The sequence below is a fragment of the Protobothrops mucrosquamatus genome, unplaced genomic scaffold, assembly GCF_001527695.2.
Source record: "Protobothrops mucrosquamatus isolate PMUCROS unplaced genomic scaffold, P.Mucros_1.0 scaffold_142, whole genome shotgun sequence".
Taxonomy (NCBI): domain Eukaryota; kingdom Metazoa; phylum Chordata; class Lepidosauria; order Squamata; family Viperidae; genus Protobothrops; species Protobothrops mucrosquamatus.
The window spans coordinates 77155-100102 of NW_015386218.1; the positions used below are offsets into that span (position 1 = coordinate 77155).

Genomic DNA, 22948 nt, shown 5'->3' on the forward strand with positions numbered 1-22948 from the left:
GAAACTTCCTGACAGTGAGAACAATTAACCAGTGGAACAACCTGCCTCCAGAAGCGGTGAATGCTCCAACACTGGAAGTTTTTAAGAAGAGACCGGACAGCCATTTGTCCGAAATGGTATAGGGTTTCCTGCCTGAGCAGGGGGTTGGACTAGATGACCTTCAAGGTCCCTTCCAACTTTACTATTATTATTATTATTAAATGAATAGAATATAGAGTAGAATAGAATAGAATAGAATAGAATAGAAATAAATGAATAGAATAGAACAGAACAGAACTGGAAGGGACCTTGGAGGTCTTCTAGTCCAGCCCCCTGCTTGAGTAGGAGAACCTATATCTTATCTAATCTCTCATCTCATCTTGTCTTATGTTTTATATCTTGTCTCATTTTATCTTATCTTTCTGCCTTGTCTTATGTCTAACTTTTATCTCTTGTCTTATATCTTATCTCATATCTCGTCTTATCTTATGTCTTTTATCTTATCTCTTGTCTTGTCTTATCTTTTATCTTCTCTTATACCTTATATCTTATCTTGCCTTGTCTTATATCTTATCTTGTCTTATATCTTATCATCTTATCTTATATCTGAGGGTGGGGGTGTGCCTGACTGCCCCCCCCCCAACAGTCCATGCAATTATTTTGGGTTGGCATCTTTATATCATGACCAGATGAGTCAACTGTTATTTTTTATTTAATTAAATTGCTTTTTATTCTCCCTCTCCCCGTGTGCTTTCCACCCATTTGCAGTCTCCTCCTCCCACCCTCCGCCCCCAACCCGGTAAAACGGACTCCCGTATTGCAAGAGGCCCTTTGCATTGCCCCCCACCAGGGGGCTCCCTCCGCAAACATGAGGCTTGACCATCTCCGTCTTCAAGAAAAAGAACTGAGCATGCGCGGGCCCCATTTGCCAGGACAGGGTCCTTTGGGAGGCGTTCAGAGATGTTCGGAGGAGTTGAGTGACATGCAGGAGAGTCTGGCCTCTCTAGGACTCCGCACTCTCTCCCCTTGGCCAGCAGGCAAAGAGGCTGCAGGAAAGTCTTGCCGGCAAAGAGATTCAGACGTGACTCCCGGGTGAGTGTGGAGCTTTTCCCCTTGGAAGCCCAAAGGGGCCTCGTGCTTCAAAACGGGAAGGAGACCTTCCTAGTTCCTCCCCTGGGTGCAGCCTTTGCACTCCAGGGAAGAGGGAAGCGCAGGTTCCGACGTTGCCCTGCCGCCCCTTTCCATGCACGTGTCAAGGAAACACGTGCAAGCACATGCAAACAGCTGTATAAATCCTTCCATTCCCCACCATCCGGTCAGAGCTAAAGAAGCTTCTTGGATGAAATCTATAAAGGAAAAAACCAGATGCTAGAGCATTGTGGTCTGGCATTAATAGTAGTAGTAGTAGTAGTAGTAGTAGTAGTAGTAGTAGTAGTAGTAGTAGTAGTAATAATGATGATGAAGTTGGAAGGGATCTTGGAGGTCATCTAGTCCAACCCCCTGCTCAGACAGGAAACCCTATACCATTTCAGTCAAATGGCTGTCCAGTCTCTTCTTAAAAACTTCCAGTGTTGGAGCATTCACCACTTCTGGAGGCAAGCTGTTCCACTGGTTAATTGTTCTAACTGTCAGGAAGTTTCTCCGTAGTTCTAGGTTGCTTCTCTCCTTGATTAGTTTCAATCCGTTGCTTCTTGTCCTGCCTTCAGGTGCTTTGGAGAATAGCTTGACTCCCTCTTCTTTGTGGCAGCCCCTGAGATATTGGAACACTGCTATCATGTCCCCCCTCGTCCTTCTCTTCATTAAATTAGACATACCCAATTCCAGCAACCATTCTTTGTATGTTTTAGCCTCCAGTCCCCTAATCATCTTTGTTGCTCTTCTCTGCACTCTTTCTAGAGTCTCAACATCTTTTTTACATCGTGGTGACCAAAACTGGATGCCATATTCCAAGTGTGGCCTTACCAAGGCCTTGTAAAGTGGTATTAATACTTCACATGATCTTGATTCTGTCCCTCTGTTAATACAGCCTAGCACTGTGTTGGCCTTTTTGGCAGCTTTCAGCACACTGCAGCGAAACGTCTTCAAAGCAAAACAAGAAAGTCCAGTTGCCTCTTAAAAAATCACCTTTTGGGACAACTGTGACCTGGATGACTGAGAATCTCCATTGTAATTCTGGAACTTTTTTTCTCTCTTCCTGATCTAGAATCTGAAAGCTTCCTTGGGCCTCCTCGTCTGGAGAACCCAGCATGCCACCTAATCAAAGAAGGCTGAAATGGGCTTGAAGAACTTTTCCAGGGCTTCGTCGGCGATTCCGATCGTATGAATGAAAAGATCTTTGGGGTTTCCCGAACCTCTGTTGGCCCCGTTGGGAACAATGTTGGAGAATGGAGAAGAAATGGAGGGACGTTACCCAGTAGGCAAGGACTCCTGGGCAGGAGCTGAGCAGAAGACCCTGGAGGTGAAAGCCATCAGTTCAGAGGCCCAGCGAAGGCTCTTCAGGACCGTCCACTTCCAAGAGGCTAAGGGACCCCGTGAGATTTGCAGCCACCTTCACCATCTTTGCCATCAGTGGCTGCAACCGGTGAGGAACACCAAAGGGCAGATGTTGGACCTGGTGGTTCTGGAGCAATTCCTGGCTGTCCTGCCTGCAGAGATGCAGGGTTGGATCCGGGAGTGTGGAGCAGAGACCAGCTCCCAGGCAGTGGCCCTGGCCGAAGGCTTCCTCCTGAGTCAGGCTGAGGAGCAAAAGGAACCTGTAGAGTTGACGGTGAGAACCTCACTTGGGGCAAACATTCCGTTACTCGTTCCATCTCCGTGGGACCTGCAACGTTGTGATGTGAAAGCAAGAATCCCTTTTTATTTTCCTTTTTATTTCCGGTCCAGGCACCATTTGTAGAGGTCATTGAACGTCACACGGAAGGCAAGGATTTGTCAAATCCTTCTCAGGAGCTGCTTTTTGGAGGCGTCTCTAGAAAAGATCGATGTCAGGACACTTCAAAAGGTAAGGGAAGGTCTTCTAAGGAAGGGGTCCCCAACCTACTGGCCACCGGGGCACGGGGCAGGCCGGCCAGTGTGCGCAGGTGTGTGCGGACACTCACCCCCACTCGCGCTAGCGCCCGCGGACCCATTTGTGCATGTGTGCAGGTGCTAGCAGCAGTGGTTAGCACCTGCGCGCCTGCACAAACAGGGCTGCTAGCACCATGTGGGTTGTGTGGCCTGTTTGCGCATGCGCGCGGCTGCTAGCAGCGGTGGTGGCTAGTGCCTGTGCGCATGTGCAAATGGGCCGCTAGCACCATGTGGGTGCACGCAGCCCTATTCACATGTGGCCCCGTTTGCACGTGGCTCCATTTGTGCGGGTGCACGCACATAAATTTCCCAGCTGCTCCCTTTCCCTCCGGGCCGCTAGCGCCGTGAGGGTGCGCATGGCCCTGTTCACATGTGGGTCCTGTTTGCATGTGGCTCCATTTGCGCGTGTGCGCGCACATAAATTTCCCAGCTGCTCCCTTTGCCTCCGGGCCGCCAGCATGAAAAGTTTGCTTTCAGGGGTATGATGCTGTTGAAGAGAGTCCAGCTCCCTCTCATTCTTCTATGCGTTTTGTTTATAATTTCTCCCCAACTTTTATTTAACTACGGTTCTAAAAGTCTGCTTCCACCAGTCTTTGTTTCTTTTACAGGGAAGAGATCAACGCCGCCAGCCTTTTTGGGATCGTCCCCTTATTCAGGTGGATCCAAAACAGCAGCTGAAGTTTCAGCTCAGGTACGAGGGCTAAAAATCAGAGACGATGGGGTGAGCTGACCCGGATTCAGGAAGGTTCCATTCTTAAGCACGATATACGCTCTTCCGCTCCACGAGAAAAACGTTTCATGTTACTGCAGGACATTGCAAAAGGCCGTAAAGCGAGTCCAGTTGCTGAGCACCTGAAGTGCAGTCATGTGACTGTGGGAGCCGGGGGGGGGGGAGATCGTCGGAACTTTGAATCCTTGTCGTCGGTACTCTATTACAGAATTTCCCAACCTTTCTGGGTTGGCCAGAAAAGAGGGGATGATTGTGTGGGAGGGGCAGGTATGTGCGCACACACGAGCACCCGTTGCTCAGCACCTGTGACGCTTGTGTGAGTGAGGCCCCGGGCACCTGCGACACGCGAATAGGGTCACGAGCCCCCGCAACGATTGTACAAGTGGGGCCACGAGCGCCCACGATGCTCGTGTGTGGGACTGTGCGCACAAACGTGGGCACACCAGCCAGCCACTTACACGACCCGGTTGCAAATAGACCACAGACTGGTAGTGGGCCGTGGCCCACGGGTTGGGGACCCCTGCTCTACTAGATAGATCTGTCAGAACTTCGAACAGTCACTAAGTGGTTGGTCGTAACTTGAGGACCACCTGTAGCTTTTGTGGCTTTTCCTTTCTTGCCCACTTGAGGCAATGGATTCACTTTGTATCAGTTTTTTGGGGGGAGGGGCCATTCTGGCTTAATTCTAGCTTTGAATGGCTCTGGAATGACCCTTTCACTGGACCTGCTAGTCTCACAGTAGAGAGTACTGGTTGCTCCTACAGCCACACTTCCAAGCTCCATTAACTTGCTTCCCAAATTCTTCAGAACTTTCAAGGCCTCTCTCACCACCTTCCTTCCTTCCTTCCTTCCTTCCTTCTTTTCCTCCCCCCTCCTTCCTTCCTTCCCCCCTTGCTCCTCCCTCCCTCCTTCCTTCCTTCCCTCCCTCCCTTCCTCCCTTCTTCCCACCTTCCTTCTTTCTTTCCTTCCTTCTCTCCCTCCCTCCTTCCTTCCTTCTTCCTCCCTCCTTCCTTTCCTCCCTTCCTTCCCTCCTTCCCTTTTCCCCTCCTTCCTCCTCCTTCCCACCTGCCTTCCTTCTCTCCCTCTTTCCTCCCTCCCACCTTCCTTCCTTCCCTCCTTCATTCCTCCCTCCCTCCTACCCACTTTCCTTCCTTCTCTCCCTCCCTCCCTCCTTCCTCCCTCCACCTTCCTTNCTCCCTCCTTCCCACCTTCCCTCCCTTCCTGCCTGCCTGCCTGCCTTCCTTCTCTCCTTCCCTCCTTCCCACCTTCCTTCTTTCCTTCCTTCTCTCCCTCCCTCCTTTCCTCCTTCCTCCCTCCCTCCTCCATTCCTTCCCTCCCTCCCTTCCTGCTGATGCACTCGAGTTCTGTGATGGTTGGCTTTGGGCTAGCCTGACCAGCTGTAAGCTCTGGCTGGGTACGAAAGTGTTAGGCACAGGCAGGATGGATCCCTGAGATGACATCACAGGGCATCTACTGTTAGGTCACAGAGTAGCTCCCCCGTCCTTCCTTGTGCAAGGATCGGGCAGGATCGCAGCCGCTGACAGCTCTGCTTGGGGCCCTTCTGTCAGTTGATTAAGAAGGAAATTGGAATTCCTTTCCCTGAAGGGCACTAAAAGTTCTACAGAATTCAGTCAAGTGTATTAAACTTGCCCCAACCGTATTTTTGGTGAGAGACTATATAAGCTCCGTCCATTTCCTTGTGCAGATTATTTTTTACATCTGCTAGAAAATAAACGTGAGCCCACTGCAGATATAATAATAATGATGATGATGATGATGTTGGAAGGGGCCTTGGAGGTCATCTAGTCCAACCCCTCTTCTTCGGTAATTTGTCAACCAAGAGAGAAAACTTGCAAATCCTTCTTGGGACTGTAAGATCATGGCAAATTCTTTTCCCTGAGCAGAGCGATGTGTCCTTCAAGGAGGTGGCTGTGTATTTCTCTAAAGAGGAGTGGTCTCAGCTGGATGCCCGTCAAAAAGCCCTCCATGAGGAAGTCATGCTGGAGAATTCTCGGAACGTGGCCTTGCTGGGTAAGAAGCAGGACCATGCTTGGTCCTCAAAAATATTGCCTTGTATGTTTAAGGAGATTCTCAATCATCCAAGTCATGGTTGTAATAATAATAATAATAATAATAATAATAATAATAATAATAATAATAATAGTAGTAGTAGTAGTAGTAGTAGTAGTAGTAGTAGTAGTAGTAGTAGTAGTAGTAATGAAGTTGGAAGAGACCTTGGAGGTCATCTAGTCCAACCCCCTGCTCAGGCAGGAAACCCTATACCATTTCGGACAAATGGCTGTCCAGTCTCTTCTTAAAAACTTCCAGTGTTGGAGCATTCACCGCTTCTGGAGGCAGATTGTCCCACTGGTTAATTGTTCTAACTATCAGGAAGTTTCTCCGTAGTTCTAGGTTGTTTCTCTCCTTGATTAGTTTCCACCCATTTCTTCTTGTCCTGCCTTCAGGCGCTCTGGAGAATAGCTTGACTCCATCTTCTTTGTGGCAGCCCCTGAGATATTGGAACACTACTATCATTTTCTAATTTACATCACTATAACCCCATTTTCCTTATGGTTTTTTTTCCTCAGCTATTACTTGCATTACTTGCCCTGAGTCCCGTTGGGAGAAGGGCGGGATATAAATTAAATTAAATAAATTAAATAAATAAATTACATAATGTGAAGCAGCATGAAAAGGCAGATTGCGACAAGATTAAGCAAAATAAGAAAAGCTCAAACTATAGTAAGGGATTCAGGACTAATTGTCTTTCTGCCTGCAACTCTACTCTATGGATATATTCATCAGAGGGAGTTTCTTGAAATGATTGTGGAATGGGCACCAATATAAATAATAATAATAATAATAATAATAATAATAATAATAATAATAATAATAATAATAATAATAATAAAGTTGGAAGGGACCTTGGAGGTCATCTAGCCCGACCCCCCGCTCAGGCAGGAAACCCTATACCATTTCGGACAAATGGCTGTCCAGTCTCTTCTTAAAAACCTCCAGTGTTGGAGCATTCACCGCTTCTGGAGGCAGGTTGTTCCACTGGTTAATTGTTCTAACTGCCAGGAAGTTTCTCCTTAGTTCCAGGTTGCTTCTCTCCTTGATTAGTTTCCATCCGTTGCTTCTTGTCCTGCCTTCAGGTGCTTTGGAGAATAGCTTGACTCCCTCTTCTTTGGGGCAGCCCTTGAGACACTGGAACACTGCTATCATCTCACTGTCAGGAAGTTTCTCCCAAAGGCGCTTTTCAAAAAGGCGATTGGACTTTGTTGATTTTTTAATTTTTTTAATTTTTAATTTTTTTCCCCCCTTGAAAACATTTTGCTTCTCTTCCAAAAAGCTTCTTTGGTTCTTCAGAACTTGACGAAAAGCAAAACATTTTCAAGGGAAAAAAAACAAGAAAGTCCAGTTGCCTTTTGAAAAAGCACCTTTGTAGATTTGTAGATCTTGTGGAACTATGAAACTGGTCCCGGTTAAGCTCAGCAGTGGCTTTATTTTTTTTCCTGCTCTTTAAATACAGATACAACGACAGTGCTTAATTATTTTTATGAAGAAATCATGAAAATAAGCAAAGGTTTCTATCCATTGATACAATAGAAATTGTCCATTTCAATATTATATGTAAACTTATTATTCATAATAATAATCAAGTTGGAAGGGACCTTGGAGGTCATCTAGTCCAACCCCCTGCTCAGGCAGGAAACCCTATACCATTTCAGACAAATGGCTCTCCAGTCTCTTCTTAAAGACTTCCAGTGTTGGAGCATTCACAGCTTCTGGAGGCAGATAGTTCCACTGGTTAATTCTTCTAACTGTCAGGAAATTTCTCTTTAGTTCTAGGTTGCTTCTCTCCTTGATGAGTTTCTATCCATTGCTTCTTGTTTTGCCTTTAGGAGCTTTAGAGAATAGCTTGACTCCCTCTTCTTTGTGGCAACTCCTGAGATACTGGAACGCTGCTATCATGTCATCCCTTGGTCATTCTCTTTGTTAAATTAGACTTACCCAATTCCAGCAACCATTCCTTATATGTTTTAGTCTCCAGTCCCCTAATCATCTTTGTTGCTCTTCTCTGTACTCTTTCTAGAGTCTCAACATCTTTTTTACATCCTGGTGACCAAAACTGGATGCAGTATTCCAAGTGTGGCCTTACAAGGCATTGTAAAGTGGTATTAACAATTTACGTGTTCTTGATTCTATCCCTCTGTTAATGCAGCCTAGCACTGTGTTGGCCTTTTTGGCAGCTGCAGCACACTGCTGGCTCATATTTAAGGGATTGTCCACTAGGACTCCGAGATCCCTCTCAGAGTTGCTACTATTGAGCGAGGTACCACCTATACCGTACCTGTGCATTTGGTTTTTCTTGTCTAAATGTAGAGGCTTAGTTTCAGAACTTAGTAATAACCAAGACTAAATCAAGCTATTACGTTTTGACCTGAGTTTAGAAATATTGCAGTCCTTGCTAAAATTCGAGCTGGAAATTCACAGTTTCTATAGTTCAGTGGTGGCGAACCTATGGCACACATGCCAGAGGCAGCACTCAGAGCCCTCTCTGTGGGCATGCGCGCCATTGCCCCAGCCCCGCCTCGCCCCACGGCCCCCTCACCAGCAGCCCCCCTGGAGGAGAGTCACCTCCGAGCATGGCCTGTGCAGAGTAGCGCAGCCAAGGACATGGCAGCCGGGCAGTGGGGGCAAGACTCCGCCCTCGTGCCCTGTCATGTGCAGATGCTGCTGCAGGGCGCAGGCAGAGGGCGTGGCCGCCATGGCGCTACTGGGCTACCTGGGTGATCTGTGGCGGGCCGTGGAGGCGGTGGGTGGGCCTGCAGGCAGGTGGAGCGGGGACAGAGTGGGCGAGGGGAGGGGAGGCGGGGCTGGGTTTGGGGCACTCGCTCTCTAAAAGGTTCGGTATCACTGCTATAGTTCTTCCTTATTTCCTTTCTCTGGCCTTATTACAATTATTCTCTTTTTTTTCCCTCCAGGGAGTAAAGGGCAAGGGAATAAAAATGGCAAGGAGACCCTCCAAGCTTGGACGCTTGAAGTGGGAAAGGGACCGTTTGCAAATGAAATGGAACCAAAAGCGCGCAAAGAAAGCCCCTCCAAAAACGGAAGGAAACGAGGTTCTTCCTCGCCGTGGCCTCAAATTCAAGATTTGTTGGTCCAACCAAACCGCCGTCTTAAAAATAAGGGAAAATCTTTCGGGAAAGGCGGAGAAATATTGCAGGACATCTCCGATTTAAACCAATCTTGCAGAACCCCGGTCAAAGGGCAGAAGAAGTGTCAGCTCAAGGAGAACACAAAAAGTTCCCATCGTACTTTTGCTCTGTCTCTGCGCAAAAGAGTCAGCCTGGGGGAAAAACCGTATAAATGCCTGGAATGTGGAAAACACTTCAGCAACAGCAGTTCTCTCACTTGCCACAGAAGGATCCACACCGGAGAGAAACCCTATCAATGCTCGGAGTGTGGGAAGAGTTTCAGTAGCAGCAGCAACCTCACTGCTCATAAAAGGAGTCACTCGGGAGAGAAACCCTATCAGTGCCTGGAGTGTGGGAAAAGCTTTAGCACCAGCAGCAGCCTAACGTCCCACAAAAGGAGTCACTCGGGAGAAAAACCGTACAAATGTGCCGAGTGTGAAAAGAGCTTCAGCACGAGCAGCAGCCTAACGTCCCACAAAAGGAGTCATTCGGGAGAAAAACCCTATAAATGCCTGGAGTGCGGGAAGAGCTTTAGTACGAGCAGTTACCTTACCTCTCACAAGAGGATCCACACGGGGGAGAAGCCGTACAAGTGCGCAGAGTGCGGGAAAAGCTTCAGCAACAGCAGTAGCCTCACTTCCCACAGGAGGAGCCACTCGGGGGAGAAGCCCTACAAATGCCTGGATTGTGGAAAGAGCTTCAGGAAAAGCAGCAACTTTGCTTCGCACAAAAGGATCCACACGGGGGAGAAGCCCTACAAATGCAGGGAGTGTGGAAAGAGCTTCAGTCAGAGCAGTGACCTCATTTCCCATAAAAGGATCCACACGGGGGAGAAGCCGTACAAATGCATGGAGTGTGGGAAAAGCTTCAATACCAGCAGTAACCGCGCTTCCCATAAAAGGACTCACACGAGGGAGAAAATCTACAAATGGATGAAGGTCCATTTTAGCAAAAGTGCTAGCCTCTCTAAACATAGAAGGATCCATGCCGGAGAGAAACCCTATAAATGCACAGACTGCGGAAAGAGCTTTAGGAAGACCGCTACTTTTATTTCCCATAAAAAGATTCATGCGGTGGAGAAACAATATAAATTCCTGGACAGTGAAACCGGAGTCTAAGGAAATGCTTCTCTTTTGTTCTCATAATAGGATCCATCTTGGAAAGAGCCTATCAAAGTACAGACTGGAAAGAGCTTTAATTAATGTTCTCACGTTGTTGTTGTTGTTAGTTACGAAGTCGTGTCCGACCCATCGCGATCCCATGGACAACGTTCCTCCAGGCCTCCTACCATCTTCTGGAGTCCATTTAAGCTCACGCCTACTGCTTCAGGGACTCCGTCCAGCCACCTCATCCTCTGTCGTCCCCTTCTTCTCTTGCCCTCAATCTTTCCCAGCATCAGGCTCTTCTCCAGTGAGTCCTTCCTTCTCATTAGGTGGTTCTCACCTTACTTACCCAAATTCAATCCACAGAGCAGAAAACTGTACAACTGCATGGAACAGTGAAAGAGCTTTATTAACGTGGGTTTTTTACTCAAACTAAGAAGAAGCAATGGGGAGGAAAGCATAAAGATACGGGGAATGTGAGAAGAGCTTCAGAAGAAGCATTAGACGCAGTGTTCCATTAAAGCTGCATACAGGAACGAAAATATGTAGCGTGTGGGGAGAGTTTCAACCGAAAGAGCTACCATCTTTCCCACACAAAGGATGGATGAAGTGTGGAAAGTGTTCCCATACGTATAGTCTATGCTTCTCATTCAAAGAATCCACGGTGGAGAAATTGTATAAATATTAGAGCAGTGGCGAAAGTGTTGATTCCATACAGATTTTTTTTGCCTCGGAACTTAAACATTCGTTACAACCCGGATATGTTGTGGGTGGATATGGTGATGCCTTTTTCCTTGCTCATTGTCTTTAATGTTAATAATATTCTCTTATGTAATGTGTAATGTTAATGGATTGGCATCTTTTGCGTAGCCTGGAAAGGTTTGAAAGGAGGGGAACAAAAACTGCAGTTTTTACGGAAATATTTGGTAGACAAGATGTACATAGATGGCCATTCTTACTGCTCCTACTCCAAGCGTAGCAGATTGAGGCTATGTCTAGGGCAGGGGTAGGCAACCTTGGCTCTTTTTTGACTCGTGGACTTCAACTCCCAGAATTCCTGAGCCAGCATATCTCAGCTTGGAAACCTCTCCCTTTCCCCTCAGCATGGCTGGCTCAGGAATTCTGAGAGTTGAAGTCCACGAGTCATAAAAGAGCCAAGGTGGCCTACCCCTGGTCTAGGGGCAACTGCCCAGCTTCCATCCTAACCAGGATCACGAAGCTCTGACAACAGTAACTCATCCCCTAATCAGCACATGCTTGGACTATTGGACTACAGTCTTTGTAGGATTGCTTTGATGATTAATCAGAAGCTGCCATTGGTGTAGAACTTGTTTTTGCAGTGTAGCACTTATCTCTGGAACCCGCCCTCACTACCTATAATATTCCAAATCCAATTCCATTGCTCCTTTTTATGTACCTAACCCTACATTGAGTTATTTGAGAGACCACGTCCTTTGAAATTATTCTTTTCATTCAGTTGGGTCAGCCACCTGAGAAGTAAGGGGGTCTTGGGTCCAGAGGCAGGAACAATTATGTGGAACAACGAACCCCACAGATATCTAGCGCCTTGCTGTTAGCCTTTTACAAGGTCACGAAAACCATTTTAGCTTAAATTTTAGCTTAATCAGTTCTGGTGACCTGCATTTTTGTGGTAGGTGGTTGTTCCAGTGTTTTTATTGGATGCCAAAATCATTGAGGAGTTTGGGTAAGAAAAGTACTTGTAATAAATTCTTGGTTAGCTTGGGGATAAACATCTAGCACTCTTGACTTTTATGTAGTCCAACTACAGATTTTGTAACTCTTAAGAACAGACTTGTTCCCAACACCTTCAGATCAAGTCAATAAAGCATATAATAACTGATGGTAATTTGAATCAAATTTTGGGTCCTGTTTTAGATAGTTAACAGTCTACTGCTGAAATTAGATTTTAATATTTTGCTAAGAACATATCTGCACGGTGGGTATTTGATGCCCTATTAGTCCTTCCCAACATGAGCATATTTTTTTTATTTCTACACACAGGTAATAATAATAATAACAACAACAACAACAATAATAATAATAATAATAATAATAATAATAATAATAATAATAATAATAATAATAATAATAGTAGTAGTAGTAAAGTTGGAAGGGACCTTGGAGGTCATCTAGTCCAACCCCCTGCTCAGTCAGGAAACCCTATATCATTTTGGACAAATGGCTGTCCAGTCTCTTCTTAAAAACTTCCAGTGTTGGAGCATTCATCACTTCTGGGGGCAGGTTGTTCCACTGGTTAATTGTTCTCACTGTCAGGAAGTTTCTCCTTAGTTCTAGGTTGCTTCTCTCTTTGGTTAGTTTCCACCCGTTGCTCCTTGTCCTGCCTCCAGGCGCCTTGGAAAATAGCTTGACTCCCTCTTCTTTGGGGCAGCCCCTGAGATATTGGAACACTACTATCATGTCCCCCCTCGTCCTTCTCTTTGTTAAACTAGACATACCCAATTCCAGTAACCGTTCCTTATATGTGTGGCCTTACCAAGGCATTGTAAAGTGGTATTAATACTTCACGTGATCTTGATTCTATCCCTCTGTTAATGCAGCCCAGCACTGTGTTGGCTTTTTTGGCAGCTGCAGCACACTGCTGGCTCCTATTTAAATGATTGTCCACTAGGACTCTGAGATCCCTCTCACAGTTACTACTATTGAGCAAGGTACCCCCTATACATTTGGTTTTTCTTGCCTAAATGTAGAACCTTACTTTTTTCACCATTGAATTTCATTTTGTTAGATAGCGCCCAGTGTTCAAGTCTGTCCAGATCCTCCTGTATCCTAAGCCTGTCTTAAGTCAATTCACCAATAGGATTTTTTTTTTATAAAACAAGTTTTATTGATTTTTTCTTTTTACAACCAGGTGCTAGAAAAACAGCATGGTGACAGGGTAATCAATTATCCAAAAGCAAAATCATACATATGTAATTCAGATTAAATCATTAAAAACTTCCTCTCTATTCCCTCAAATAATATAATATATTCAAATCAATGTATTTTTCAATAAAGTTCAATCAATCAAAACAACCATCAATAACATTTCATCTATATAAATCCAAATCCTGTATTGAGCTTTACTATTTACAACTACCATATTCCAATTTGGTTTAGATAAACATATTATAATAATAATAATAATAATNGGGATCACCCGGATCTCTGGGGGTAGTTCGTTCCAGAGGGTGGGAGCTCCCACCGAGAAGGCCCTCCCCCTGGGGGTCGCCAGCCGGCACTGTCTGGCTGACGGCACCCTGAGGAGACCCACTCTGTGGGAGCGTACCGGCCGATGGGAGGCAACCTGCGGCAGAAGGCGGTCTCGGAGATATCCAGGTCCGATGCCAAGATATTATTAACACTTCAGGTGTCTCTCCTTTCCCTTTTTCCTTAACATAATCAGTGACTCATTTATTAATATCATTTCTTTTATCAAAAATCCCTCTTATTCTCCTTCCATTATAAAATAACTATCCTTCCTAAAAACAAAAATATTACTCCAAAAATACATTTCTACTCTATTTTAAATCTAATCTATCAGCCAATCAATATCTATGTAAAACTCTTTTAACCCACTCAGTAAAATTTAAATCCGATCCAAATAATTATTATATCCACAACAAACATATTAATACAAAAAAAATCTTCTCACTAAGTTCACATATTTAATTAATCTTTATTCAATCAGGATCTCTAACGTCTTATTTACCAATCTTAAACCTTGAGTCAATCCATGTCTAAAAAGCCTTTTAAACCCATCCAATAGGATTTTTAATATAACTGGATTATAAAGATGCATGTGTTCTTGTCCATAATACCAGTATTAGGAATCTGCCAAGATATCAAAAACTTTGACATCGGAAGAGGTTAAATTTTCATCCCCAAACTAGGAGAAATCCATAGCTAATTTGTAGCAGTGGATTGTTAATATGAGTTGGCCGCCTACATTTAAATCAGTGTTTGTTTTATTAGCAAAAACTCAACGGAAGGAGACTTTAGAGAACAATACTAAATCTTTTTGGGAGTCGATTCCGTTTGTAACATAATTTGTGGTTTAAAATTATGATTGTTTGAAGTCATATTCTTGTATATGTAACATTTATGCGTCCTTTGTTCATTAGTAGTGAACAATAACAGTTAAAAGTTGTGTTTTATTTACGATTTGGATTTTTAAGACCATCCAACCCAACAGCAACTTTAGGAGGCATACAGATAAGAATATATATATATTTTCCTTCCTTATTAATCCTTTTTACTAACTTGTAACTTCTGTACTTCTGTTTTGGATGTAGAAGTCTTGAATTAAGCCTCATTGCCCTTGGTCCAATATTCTTATTCGGAGGTGTTCCAATGCACATTATTTATAAGATAAGATAACCTTTATTGTCATTTTTATACTGTGGGCACAATGGCATACATCAAAAATGAAATTTAGTTGCCCGCTCTCAAAGTGAAACACATACATGACACACACCCAAACATACTATGAACAACATATGTATAGACCCACCTCCCTACATATACATAGGAAATAAATATTAAATATTGTCCATCTTGAATATATAACGGAAGGAGGAAGCTTGAGAGTTCGCAAGGTTAATACTGTTTGGAATGAAACTGGCTGAATCTGGATGTTCTGCTACGGATACCACGAAGCCTCCTCCCAGAAGGTAACAAGGAAAACAGGTCGTGAAGAGGATGTGTAGTGTCCCAGATAATCTTACTGACCCTGCTCAAGCAGCCCTTCTGTGCTATGTCCTGGATGGGAGGGAGGGAACTGCCAATGATCTTTTTGGCTATTCTCACCACTCTCTGCACCGCCTACCTGTCTGAAACAGTGATGCCTCCAAACCAGACTGTGATGCTGTATGACAGGATGCTCTCGATTGTCCCCCTGTAGAAAGTGGTCAGGACAGGGGAAGGAAGATGTGCTCCCAAACGCAGACAGGCAATAAGAGCAGGGCAGAGGGAGGCAATGGGGCGACTCCAAGGGAGAAGGAGAAGGCATTGAGAAGCCACGCCTTGGGGCTGCATAGTAAAAAGGGAAGGTGTGGGCAGTGCTGGTTGCTGAAGGCAACCGTTTGCAAAGGACTCAAGTTTCATGGAATCCTGTTTTGTTTGCCTTGCTTGTGAACAATTCTGTTTGAATCGTGTTTTGTTTGCCTTTGCTTTTGGGACATTTTTCAGGTCTGTACCTAACTAATAAAAGGGGTTTGTTTTCCCTACTTGTTAAAAGAGGGGTTTGTGAATTAACAAGGACTCACATAGGCTGGGACAGAACACCTGGTAACGAAATGTTCGGAAACCAACCCACCAGCTCAGAACCTTCATCCTCATCCTACACCCAAGCTACAGATATTCACCATTGTTGCAACTATTAAACAGTCACTAAATGAACTGTTGTATGTTGAGGACTATCTGTATTCTTATTTTCCAACGCAGCACTCATTTGTACCACAAAATGCAAAAGGAGTGGACTTAAAACAGTGCTGTCTCCTTAAACTTGCTAAATACTTATTTCTAATAACAGCCAAGTTGCTCCCGGCGCTGGAGGTAGGGAACTGGATCAGAAGAAGATTACAGAAGATCACATAGGTGGCTCAAAAACTGGGAGGTGTTCTCAAAAATAAAAGATAATCCTGCAAGGAGTAATCTTTATCACATTTTTATGTCCTTCGGCTGAGTTCTCACGCCATCGAAGCCAAAAGGCAATGGAAGAAAACTTAATCCGGCATCAGTGAACTCTCCCAGGGGATTGCCAGAACCACGGAAGTAGAAGGAAGAAAAAAGATACAAAGATGCCCATCTAGTCAGCCAGTCCAGCATCTTCCTGGGTTGCAATTGTGGCTTCTATACATCTGATGAGTTTCGGATGGGGAAACTTCTGATCGGGATAATTGTTCCTGCGTCATGCCACTATATCTGAAATTATAAATGATCCAGAAGAGGATGAGCTAGAAACAGGCAAACTACAAAGAAGAGGAATGAAAAGGGATCTACAACAGGGGTCCCCAACCTATGGATTCACTTAACAATCAGGTTACTAATTTATCAACTGCAGTGATTCCCTGAATAACTATGGCAAGAAAAGTCATAAAATGGGGCAAAGCTCCCTTAACAAATGTCTCACTTAACCACAGAAATGTTGGGCTCAGTTGTGGCCATAAGTCAAGGACTACCTGTAAAGTGTACAATGGGCCAGAACACAAAGTTGTAATCGATTGGTTGGCTATGATTGGTTGGCTATGATTGGTTGGCTATGATTGGGGGAGTTTCCCTTTTTTCCTGCCTTTTTTCTTCTGGTGTTTTAGTGTGCTATCTGATTTACCCCATGATGTTCCTGTGTTCCTGACTATCGTGTTTGCTGTGAATATAAGTATAAAATACATTTATGTATATGTATATGTCTGTAAATTTAGATTTTGCCGACAAAGAGTTAAAGGCAGACTAGTATAGCTATTTCAAGCTATTTAGCTCTCATCAGCTAGCCATACCCTTCTGAGATTTGAATCTGGGCCGCTTGCATGTTAGGCAGCTGTATTAACCTCTAGGCCACAGGTTCTCCTCAGCTGAACCAGGGAGGATACATAGTAAGTGTTTTCCGGTGAAACTGATCTAATAGAACACCTGGTCTACTGCTATGATTACTTTTGCCTTTGAAATGCTCCTAGATTGGGGCTGAAAGGCAAAAGTAATCATAGCAGTAGACCAGGTGTTCTATTAGACCGGTTTCACCGGAAAACACTATGTATATGTATATGTATTTATCGATCTTCTGGGGGAGTCTTTCTGCTATCTGAGCCCTGCTACCCTATCTTCCCTCAGTTGATCAGATGGTTAAAATGGTGGTTTTCAGACCTGCAAGATAGATGTCAGTCCTCCCAGGTAAATCAGATGGGAAACACGATCGGATGAAGTAATTCTACTATTATTTTAAGGCTTGCAGAATCTCGCAACTCTAAATAGACGAACTCCCTGAGCCAGCTTTTAACTGTTTGATCCATCAGAGTGGATTCTGCCTTACTCTTTGTCCTCTGGCTATGTTAAGCGACTGGGGGCTCCTGCTTCTCTTCTTGTCTGATCGTTTCCTAAGCAGCATCTCTTCCCCTCCTTCCATTATGGAGATTCTCAGCCATCCAGGTCTTGGTTGTCCCCAAGGTCCTTTTTCAGTTGGCAACTGGATTTTCTTGTTTTTCTTTGAAGATGTTTTGCTTCTCATCCAAGAAGCTGAAGAAGCTTCTTGGATGAGAAATGAAATGCCTTCAAAAAAAAAAAAAAACGACCCAAGAAAGTCCAGTTGCCTCCTGAAAAAGCACCTTTGGGACTCCTTCCATTACATTACAATTTAAATAATAGGTAGGGAAATATTCTTACATACCATTGCCAGAAGAAGCAGATTCTTGGCTGTTCCCTACAAATCAAAGAAGGAAGAATGTCAGTATGGTCAAATGAAAGTAGTCTCCACTTTTTCTGACCCATCTTCTCCCATTTTCACAGGAGAACACATTAGCTTTTTTAACCTATCCCATTTCTCCTTGGTCATCTTTTCTGGAGACCAAACATTTCCAGATACTTTAATTATTATAGAATAGAATAGAATAGAATAGAATAGAATAGAATAGAATAGAATAGAATAGAATAGAATAGAATAAGGTTAGGTTGGAATAGAACAGAAATAGAATAGAATAGAATAGAATAGAATAGAATAAGGTTAGGTTGGAATAGAACAGAAATAGAATATAGAATAGAATAGAATAGAATAGAATAGAATAGAATAGAATAGAATAGAATAGAATAGAATAGACATTATAGGCATTATAAAGTGGTATTAACACTTTGTGTGATTTTGTTTCTATCCCTCTGTTAATGCAGCCTACAACTGTGTTGGCTTTTTTGGCAGTTGCAGCACACTGCTGGCTCATGTTTCAGTGACTGTCCCCTAGAATACCTTGGGGAAGATCAGTGTATAGTATTTTGTTTACTACAGACAGATCTTGAAATCCCCCACCTTAAATAATTTGTAGATTCCAATGAAGGAGACTATTCGAAGCTCAGGGTTGAAATGTACTGTAACTAACAGCACTGATGATGTTACTTAGTTAGGGTAATGAAATGCCTGCAAGAAAACAAGCAAGCTCAGACAGCACCAAGGATCCCTCACTTTGTAGATTAGCTGTTTCTTCCCCAGACTCACATATGGAAACTCTGTGGATATATCACTGACATTAATATACTGGGAGGGGAAACAACTTGGAAAAGACAGTTCTTCACTGTGTCCACCCACTGGAAGATCTCATCCATCTACAAATGGGGCAGTCTTCAGTGGAACAAGAGCTTCTTCATTGGCCAGGAAGCTTATGATTCTTTCCCACAGAGTTGGTCATTTTTCTCTTTGGTTATACTATGTAGCAATGGTGGCGAACCTATGGCATGTGTGCCAGAGGCGGCATGCAGAGCCCTCTCTGTGGGCACATGCGCCGTCGCCCCAGCCCTTTATCCCCCTGTGGTCCCCTCCTCACCAGCAGCCCCCCAGAGGAGAGTCGCCCCTGGGCGTGGCCCGCAGCCAAGGACATGGCAGCCAGGCAGCAGGGACAAGACTCCGCCCTCGCACCCCATCGCGCACAGATGATGCTGCAGGGCACGGATGGAGGGCGTAGCCGCCATGGTGCTGCAGGGCCACCTGGGCGATCTGCTGCGGTGGGCCGTGGACGCGGAAGGTGGCCCTGTGGGCAGGGGCGGGGCGGGGCAGTTTTTGTGTGCCTAATTCAATGCAGGTACATTGTCGTGCTTTGTCTGCCATCTTGGCCAATTTGGACCCCCCCAATGGGGAGGGGCCTCTTGAGTACCACAAATACTCCTTCCATTTCAGAAAGGCCGTGTTCACGTACCTGATGCAGCTTGGTAGCCCTTCCGCCATTTTTCTGAAAGCACAAACAAAAAGTTAGACCCAAATCTTTTTAACCCTTTATAAAGGGCTGTGTAAGTTAATATTTTATCCAAGCCTTACGGTATAGTTTCAGGGATTAGCCTTTTAATTTAGTGGCACCTAGTCTAGTTTGCAAAGACACCAGATGATGGCAGCAAAGAGGTACATACAAATCTAAGTCTCCCCTCTAATGGGGAGACTGAGTTTTGCAGCCTAACTACAGGTATAATAGTCCTAATTTTGAGGGCCAGATTAGGATAATGGCTAAGGTTATAAACCAGGAGGCCGTGAGTTCTAGTCCCAACTTAAGCATGAAAGGAGGTTGAGTGGCTTTGGCTAGTCATTTTCTCTCAACCATGGCAATGACAAAGCCCTTATGAAAACCTTGCCAAGAAAACCATAGGGATTGTCCAGGATATCACCAGGAGTCCATGCTGATTTGAAGACACACCCCATCCACCAAAGTTTAATTTTAACTTTAGCTTTATAATGATGAAATGGTTGCAGAGTATTATGTATCCCATACATGAGGTATTATAAGTCAGGGGTCCCCAACCCCTGGTCCATGGACCGTTACTGGGCCGCAGTATGCCAGCAACCGATCCGCACAAACAAGCAAAGCCCCATCCGCAGGATAGAGGCAGCACACCAAATCATGCCCCCTCTGGTCTATGGAAAAAGCTCTCTCCATGTAACCGGTCCCTGGTGCCCAAAAGATTGGGGACATCTGTTATAAGTCCTTGTATCTGATAATCAATTCCACATTCCACAGACAGTAAACCAGGAATTAATTAGTTAGGCATTCAGATAAGCACTCGGCAGACCAAGAACCATCAATCCCACTCTTAGCAGAACCAGATGTAAATGCTGCTAACATCGGATGTTTTTGCTTTGACAACAGTTGGAGATGCAACCATTTTCTTCTTATGTTTTATTCTTAGAGTTAGATGATGCTGGGGGGAGGAATGTGCATGAGAGTTTAGCTAGACATAACAATACTGGACCTAGTGTGTGAACCAAGGTTATTTAAATAAGAGATGATAAGAATTGGCAGGCTGGAGAACTGGAGGGAAAGCCTGCATTTCAAACTAATTGGAGAATGTGATTTATGACAGTTAATTGGAGGAGGGAATTGTGTTTTGATACTATGTGCTCAGGGGAGGGGAATTCAATTTTTGACTTCGACTGTATTAGTGCCGATGCTATGCTTCTCTAATAAAGATTCTTTAAGATAAACAATGCCTCAAAGTTCTTTGAAGAGTTTAATCTGTCAGAACCATGACACCAGAAACTTAGAAGGCCAAGAGGCTTATAGGATACAAGACAATCGCTAAGAAAGTGAGCCTTGCCATTTCTGCATAGGAGAGATGGTCCTGGAGGTACCTGGATGTCCTTTTGGATCCAGAAGAAGCTTTGACAACTGCCATGTTCTTCTAGATCAGACATATCAAACACAAGGCCCGGGGGCCGGATGCGGCACGCAAAGTGGTTTCATGTGGCCCACGAAGCCATCCTGGAAACAGTGAGGGAATGGCCCCCACTGCCTTGGCCCTGGCCCAGGCCGGCCGGGAGCCAATGTACAATTTTGTGGTGGCCATCTATGCTGAAATGCATTCAATCTTAGCTCCACAAGGCTGTCTGGAAACAGCAAGGAACCAGCCCCTGCCGCGTCGGCCCCACCCCCTGGGTGCATGCTGGGGAGGTGTCACCCTTTATGAGGAATGAAGAAATGCACCACCGCCTGGAAGTGGCCAGCAAATGGCCCTCGCCTACTTCACATATCCGGCTTGATGGGCTCTGCCCTGGTTCCACCCCTTTCTGCCAGAGACCTCAGATCTGTCCCACTCCTGCCCAGGCCCCAACAGGCACCCTTGACGCAAATGATGTAGGCCACACCCAGTAGGCCACACCCACTCCATCCACACCCACCCAGTAGACCGCACCCACCCGGCCCCCCGAGGGCAACTGCAATGCTGATGCGGCCCTCAATGAAATTGAGTTTGACACTCCTGTTCTAGATGTAAAAACAAACTGGTAGCAGATGGGCTGCCACCATTGAGCAGTATAGACAGGGGTCCCCAACCACCGGCACTGGGCCACAGCCTATTCGGAACTGGGCTGTGCATGCAGCAGGTGAGCGCATGAGGGGCACATGACATGGATTTTGCAAATGGCTAACTAATATAATTACTTTGTATTTTAACTTGATTGATTTTCTCTCTTTTAAAATGACGTTTAGGTTTATTAGCTTTTAACATCCCTAAACTGATAAACGGGCTGGAGACTAGCTCCAGATAAGAAAACATTTGTTAGTACCAACTAGGATCCGGTTAAATCTCTTTTGCGAACGCCAAACAATCTTTTTCCTTATGATTTATGCCCCTTCCGATGTCAGACCTCACTTTAATGAACATGTGTGATATTATGGGAGACAAATATGTAACATGTTTGACTACATGTAACTGAATTCCTATGCAAACGGGAGGTTACTTTTATCCTGTCCAATCAACTTCCCTCTTGCATTTTTCTTTGTTGTGTTAACTATGAAAAGGGACGTAAGATGGGGCTTGGGGTTCTCTCGTTTTTCATAGAGAGATCCCACTTTATCAGGTTACCCTAATAAACTGCTTTTAAATTATCTTCCGAGTCGGTTACTTATTGGGAAGGTAAACTGAGGCAGAACCTAGGGCCAGATTTGGCTATCAGCATGTGCCTGCCGCTTGCCCGGAACATATAATAATAATAATAATAATAATAATAATAATAATAATAATAATAATAATAATAATAATAATAATAATAATAATAATAATAATAATAATAAAGTTGGAAGGGACCTTGGAGGTCATCTAGTCCAACCCCCTGCTCAGGCAGGCAACCCTATACCATTTCGGACAAATGGCTGTCCAGTCTCTTCTTAAAAACTTCCAGTGTTGGAGCATTCACCGCTTCCGGAGGCAGGTTGTTCCACTGGTTAATTGTTCTAACTGTCAGGAAGTTTCTCCTTAGTTCTAGGTTGCTTCTCTCCTTGCTTAGTTTCCACCCGTTGCTTCTTGTCCTGCCTTCAGGTGCTTTGGAGAATAGCTTGACTCCCTCTTCTTTGGGGCAGCCCCTGAGATACTGGAAGACTGCTATCATGTCCCCCCTCGTCCTTCTCTTCATTAAACTAGACATACCCAATTCCAGCAGCCTTTCCTTATATGTTTTAGCCTCCAGTCCCCTAATTATCTTTGTTGCTCTTCTCTGTACTTTTTCTAGAGTCTCAACATCTTTTTTCTTTTCTCCCCTCCACCGGTCCACAAATCCGGAAAGGTTGGGAATCACTGATGTAGAAAAGTTTAAAAGAGATAAAACTGGGTACCTCTTGCTTGGCCCTTTCTATTTAGAGACTTACATGACTAATCTATGGGCAGATTCCCTTGTTGTGATTGGTGGGGATTGCTCTGCTCAGAGACACACGTGTTGGATTGGACATTATAAACTTTGGGCACCGCCCATTACAAGAGTGGTGTTCTTCTCAGGGAGAAGGAGGGAGGCTGAATCTGCTACCAAGAAGCTTCTACCAACAGGAAGAAATCTCAGTTTACTTACTGGCATAGAACAGGATCCCAATTACCAGCAAGACCACAGCGGTTAGAGCACCTAGGACACCACCCACAAGGATCCCTGTGGCAGATGAAACTAAGAAAAGAACAAAAAGTTGGATGAAAAGTTGGGTACAATTTCCTTTGTGTACAGTTGTGTCCCACATTTCAACAAGTGCCTGCAACTGAAAGTGATTTTTTTTCCAAAAGAAATTCTCGCAGAGTTTTCTTTAGCAAGATTGTTTATTTATTTATCTATCTATCAACTGTCTGTCTGTCTGTCTGTCTATCTGTCTATCTGTCTATCTATCTATCTATCTATCTATCTATCTATCTAT

General features: G+C 44.5%; 1 protein-coding gene across 1 annotated transcript in view; it reads left to right on the plus strand.

The window, feature by feature from the left end:
- Nucleotides 1–22948, plus strand: part of LOC114922759 — a 360999-nt gene that overhangs the window by 51941 nt on the left and 286110 nt on the right. Inside the window, exon 3 of the mRNA XM_029284635.1 lies at nucleotides 9124–10046. Within this exon, the coding sequence (XP_029140468.1) occupies nucleotides 9124–10046 (923 nt within the window). The remainder of the gene's footprint in view (nucleotides 1–9123; nucleotides 10047–22948) is intronic.